The sequence below is a fragment of the Amblyraja radiata genome, chromosome 10 (assembly GCF_010909765.2).
Source record: "Amblyraja radiata isolate CabotCenter1 chromosome 10, sAmbRad1.1.pri, whole genome shotgun sequence".
Taxonomy (NCBI): Eukaryota; Metazoa; Chordata; class Chondrichthyes; order Rajiformes; family Rajidae; genus Amblyraja; species Amblyraja radiata.
Window position 1 is genome coordinate 30048217 of NC_045965.1, and position 6000 is coordinate 30054216.

The 6000-nt window shown below is 41.2% G+C and overlaps 1 protein-coding gene across 9 annotated transcripts in view; it reads left to right on the forward strand.

The window, feature by feature from the left end:
• The window catches only part of mier1 (MIER1 transcriptional regulator), a 54012-nt gene extending 49628 nt beyond the window's left edge, over positions 1–4384 (forward strand). For all 9 annotated transcript variants that reach the window (XM_033028441.1, XM_033028445.1, XM_033028449.1 and 6 more), the window contains one exon: positions 3352–4384. In XM_033028441.1, the coding sequence (XP_032884332.1) occupies positions 3352–3728 (377 nt within the window). In that variant the 3' untranslated portion in view covers positions 3729–4384. The remainder of the gene's footprint in view (positions 1–3351) is intronic.
• Positions 4385–6000: the final 1616 nt, after the last annotated feature.

The window sequence follows — 6000 nt, forward strand, 5'->3', positions numbered from 1 at the left end:
ATAGTATAATTTACAAGAAAACTGCCACCAACGGTCGATCAATTGTTCGTGCCGCTGCCCGCTGGTTCACTTTTCTCCAAGATCTATTTAAGAAAGAACTGCAGATGCTGGAAAAATCAAAGGTAGACAAAAATGCTGGAGAAACTCAGCGGATGAGACGGCATATATGGAGAGACGGAATAGGTGACATTTTGGGTTGAGACCCTTCTTCAGACTGATGTTGGGGGGGCGAGAAAAAAAATGGAAGAGGGGGGAGACAAGGGCTATGTAAAATTAGAGGTCAATGTTGATACCGCTGGATGTAGACTAGTTTCTTGTTACGACAAACACTTGCTTAGCGTACTGGGCGAGCTTGGACTTCTACGCCGTATAGGCCCAAGGAAGACCGTGACTGCACCTGGAGCAACACTGGTGAGGAATCATCGTAAGCGGTATGACAGGATGCGGAGGAGTCTACGCTAGGCTAATCCACACAAACCAGCAACTCATGTTGGCAAATGTCCACTCCCTTGACAACAAGATGGACTACATCAGAGTGTGGAGAGCTTCTCAATGTAGTGTGAGGAACTGCTGTGTCTACGTTTTCACAGAGACCTGGCTGAACCAGAACATCACGGACGCTGCGATCCAGCTGGAGGGGCTAATGCTACACAGAGCTGACTGAGTAGCTTCGCTAGCCGGTAAGCTAAGGGGAGGTGGCCTGGCTTGAGTACGTCAACAGATCGTGGCGCCGGGATGCCGTGGTGGTTTCCACTCACTGCTCACCCCACGTAGAGCTAATGACTGTGAAATGCCGACCCTTCTACTTGACGAGGGAGCTGGCGGCAGTCTTCATAACGGCCGTCTATGTACCACCGAGCGCGGACGTGAAGGGAGCTATGACAGAACTCTACAACAACATCAGTGAGCAGCAGAGGGAGCATCCAGTTGCTTTCTTCATGGCAGCTGGGGATTTCAACCAGGCACGTCTCACATCTGTTCTGCCTAAATTCTATCAGCATGTGAATATTGCAACCAGGGGATAGAACACACTAGACATGGTGTACACAAACATCAAAGATTCATATAAAGTAGTCCCCCTCCTCCATATCGGCAACTCTGACCACCTGGCGGTTATGCTCACACCAGCATACAGACCCAGGGTGAAACAGGACAGGCCAACGTTCAGAGAAGTCAGAATGTGGCCACAGGAAACTACTGCAGCACTGCAAGACTGTTTTGAAACCACACAGTGGGTCATTTTCAGAGAGGCAGCAACATGTGACAGCGGCACTGACCTTCAGGAATATACAGTCTGTCATTGGCTACATTAATAAATGCATTGATAATGTGACTGGTGAAAACCGTCAAGAGGCGTGCCAATCAGAAACCTTGGATAACTGGGGAAGTTTGTTCTCTGCTGAGAGTCTGAAATGCTGCATTTAAATCTGGGGACAACGCAGCATACAAATTGGCACGGAGAAATCTGTCCCGGGGGATCAGGAAAGGGAAGAGGCGGTATGTACAAAAACTAAACAGCCACTTCACAAACGACAAAGACACACGTCGCTTGTGGCAGGGATTTCATACCATCACTGACATCAACAAGTTTGCTGACGACACAAGTGGTGGGTCTCATCAGTGACAATAATGAGTCGGCATACAGGATGGAGGTGGAGCTGCTTAGAGTGGTGCAGATCTCACAACCTCACCCTCAACGTGGATAAGACGAAGGAGATGATGATTGATTTCAGGAGGGCTGGCAAACATCATCATACACCGCTGCACATCGATGGTGCTGCTGTGGAGAGGGTTAGCAGCGTGAAGTTCCTGGGAGTTCACTTGACCTCAACGACCAACAGCAGTCATCAAAAGAACACAGCAGCGGCTCCACCCCCTCCGGAGACTCAGAAAAGCAGGTCTCCCTACTGTTCACCTTACCACCTTCTATAGGGGTACCATTGAAAGCATACTGACCTACGGCATCACTTCCTGGTTTGGGAGCTGCAAGGCCTACGAACAAAGACAGCTAAACAGGATAGTGAAGACAGCCAGTAGGATCATTGGTGACCCCCTCCCTTTCCTGTTGGAGATCTACCAGAAGCGCTGCATCCGCAGAGCCATCTCCATCATTAAGGACCCTTACCACCCCTCCCACCACATCTTCTCCCTCCTGCCATCTGGGAAGAGGTACAGGAGTATCAGCTGCAGAACCAGCAGGATGCTAAACAGCTTCTTCCCACAAGCAATAAAAATGGTTAATGGACTGTGTCCCCTCCCATACACATACACCCCCACATCTAACCTCGCCCAACACCTTGACACCTGTCAAGGTAAAGTTTTTAAATAACGCTTAATTGGGGATCGATTGTTCTGTTTGAATGGCTGTTTTTAGTTCTATTTTAGATAATTTTTAATGTAAGTATTCATTTCTGTTTTTATTAATTGCACTGACAAAAACTGATGAGAAACAATTTTTTTGTTTCTTCTGTGTATGCAAGTACTCGGTGAAATGACAATAAAGTGAATACTGATATGGGGAGAAGGCAAGAACGGGGTACTCATTGGGGATGATCAGCACATTGAATGGCGGTGCTGGTTCGAAGGGCCAAATGGCCTGCTCCTGCACCTATTGTCTATTGTCAGATAATTTGAAAAAAAATGCTAGTAATTATGTGCAATCAGGCAACTTTGGTCATTTAATGAAATACCTTTATAATTATTATTTTTAACCATATTTTGGTGGTGGAAATAAATGCCTCATTGTCACAAATGCCTTTTTCGTGTCTTTTTTGTAATTTTTTAATGCCTTTTTGCCTGCCTATTTCAGTTTTTTAGTGCCTAAACATCCTGGCTACTAATCAGCATGTGGCACTGAGTAGTCCTAAGAGTACCACCTCTAGCGTCCTGTTCTTTTAACTTTCACAGCTCTGTGAACTCCACCTGCAGAACTTCATCCCTTATCTGTTCAGTAACATCCTTGACGCTTGCACCAGGTGGCAAAATCCTGCAAGTGACAAAATAGTTCTCAATGAATGAAAGTTAGAGGATAGATGATATTTTGCTATTGAAGATTGGAATATTCAAGTTAAGAGGTTTGGATGAGAATTTCAGCAGAATTGTATGTTGATTCTTTTTGTAGGGAATAAAGGGTCAAGTTCAGCCTCGTGCTACTGATCACTTTCATCTAACCAGCCAGAATATTCAACCTCAGCATCACAATTATGTCCTGCAAATCTTTCATGTTTATTGGTTTTTTTAAATAACACTTAATGGAAGTTTGAAATAAACATTTGTGTATTCTCTCTGTAAAATATTTGCAAATAATAGAATAAAGAGCCATCTGAAATCTTTGTTTTGTATCTGATGCAGGAATGAATGCTAATGGTTCAACTGAGACATCAGATCAGTGGCATGATTATGGTGAAATCAAGGAATTGAACTACAATGGGCCCATCATTAATTCCACAATTTCTGGACCTGAAAAAATGAGCACAAATGGCTGTGAGAAAGATGATGGTTTCTGTGACCACAATCTGGTAAATACACAGAATAAAAATGACGAGTCCGAATCAAATTGTGAAAGACCAGCTAAGATTTTGAAAACAGAAGGTGATCTTGGAATTGAAAGGAACAGTGTAGGTATTTCAGAAGCAAGTTTGCATGTGAAGTCTGATGCTTCCGAGAGTCTAACCCTGACTGACTCACGACAGCAAATGCCTGTTGAATTGGATGCTCAACAAATCTAAATATATATTAACCACTTTTTATTTACTTTTTGAAAAACACCTGATTAATAATTGGGTTGGTTTGTATAAATACAGTAATTGACATCAGTGATGTCCTTTATACATCTGTATATGTTAGTATATATATATATATGTAAAAATTCTTATGTGGGCTCAAATACATCCTGTATTTTTGCCATATTTCTACGTAAAATTTGGAAGGATTTTTTAAAGATAAATACTCATTTCTAGTCAGTTATGTAAAATTTGTACAGTTGCTAAGCTTTATCATGGAAGGGGGAAATTAATAAATATACCAATAATCTAATTATGTTTGATTCATTCCATTTGGGTACAATTTTAAATTATTAAAATGATGGCCTGTTTAAAATATTTAAGAGGTAGTGGTTTTACACTGTCTTCAGCTGTTGCCAGGGTCATAGTTTTTACAAGACAAATTAATTGAAGCTTTTTGTATGCTAGTGTATCACTGCAGCAAACATTTTAGCTTAAAATAACATTTTGTTCCTCAGTAATGCTGAGTCACAGTTGATTTATATGCTGCATTTTCTTGATATTTTTGATAAGACAATTACAACATGTTGAGATGCATGTTACAAAATTAAATTGTGTAAAGACCAATTGTAATATTTTTCAATAAAAAAAGTTTCAGTTAACCTCCCAAGATTCTGTTTCTTTCAATGATATCCTGTGCTCATGATCTTGGTAATAAAACCAAGACATGTTAAAGATAAGCATTGAGTGCAAGATCCATCATGATAGAAGTAGCATGTGTGCTGTTTTAGACTACTGAAGTATACAATAGATCTGCTTCTGGCAATGATTCAAACATCGGTGGTACAATTTTAAAATTTACATGAGAAGCTTTAGTTATTTTGTGTATATGTATAAAATTAATGCTTTGCCTTCCAGAGGATGGGTTGATGTTACAGGATACACAGAAAACAAACTCATTAGTACAATTTTAACAGATAGTGCCAGAAAGAACAATGGATGCTTGCATGTAAATTTTAAATGACAAAAGGACACAGAAAACAACTCAATGGGTCATGCATCATCTCTGGAAAACATGGATGAGGTTTTGGGTTGGGACCCATCTTTCAGACTGATTGTAGGGTGGGAAGGAGGAGATTCAGGACAAACTGTGGCAGGTAATAGATGGACACAGGTGGGGAATAGGCAGATAGTTGGAACAAATGCCAGAGGTAAAAGATGTGAGATAGAATGATTGAAGTGTTGCAAATTGAAACATGAGGAAGTAATGTAGGAGGGGAGAAATAAGGTTAAGGTCAGTTTATTGCCACACGTACCAATTATGGTACAGTGAAATTCAAATTACCATATAGCCATACTAATAAAAGCAGCAAGACAAGTTAACAAACATCTACCACAGCAGGTTCCTCACTGATGGAAGGGAATAAAATCTAAACTTCCTCCTTTATTCTCCTGTGATCGGAGCTCTTGGAGTTCCCGAAGCCGGTCTCTGACTAGGGACCACGAGCTCCACGATGTTAAAGTCTGCAGGCACCTGCGGTGAAGCTCAGAGGTCGATCCTTGGCAAAGTGATTGCGGGCTCCGTGATGTAAAAGTCCAAAGGCACCTGCTGTGGAGCTCCCGAAATCGGTCTGCAACAAGGCCCCCAACGCCTCAATGTTAGGCCGCAAGGCGTACTGAGATGCCATGTAACAAATATAACCATATACGATGCAGAAAAAAAATTCATCTCCGTCGAAGTAAGGGATAAGAAAATGTCCCCACCCCACACAACAAGCTCAAGATCACCAAAACATACAACAATAGAAGGAAGGGACAGAAACTATGGTGAGAGTTCAGGTGGGGCAGTGGTAGAAATTAACTAAAATTAGAGAATTCTAAATTGGTAAGACTAATTAAAAGGGCAATTTATTATGTAAAAGACAGGAAGTTGCATTGAGCTGCATGGTACAACATTGGATCCAGTTGGTACAATTACCAGATTTGGCTCTTTAGGAAATTTAGGAAAGCAGTAAAAGGTTTGAAAGATGAGGGATTACAATTATAGGGAAAGATGGGAAAAGCTGGTATCGCTCTTTGCAAAAAAGCCAAACGACTTTGAAATTAAAGTATTTAAAATCACGAAGGGGGTATACATGTAAACAAAAAAATAATTGGAGTTAGTTGAACAGTTAAAGCAGATTTTAGAGGCAGTGGAGATTAATATTAAGAAACAGGATGATACAGATTCAATGGTCGTGTTCCAAAACCGATTGGATAGATACGTAATTAAATTACA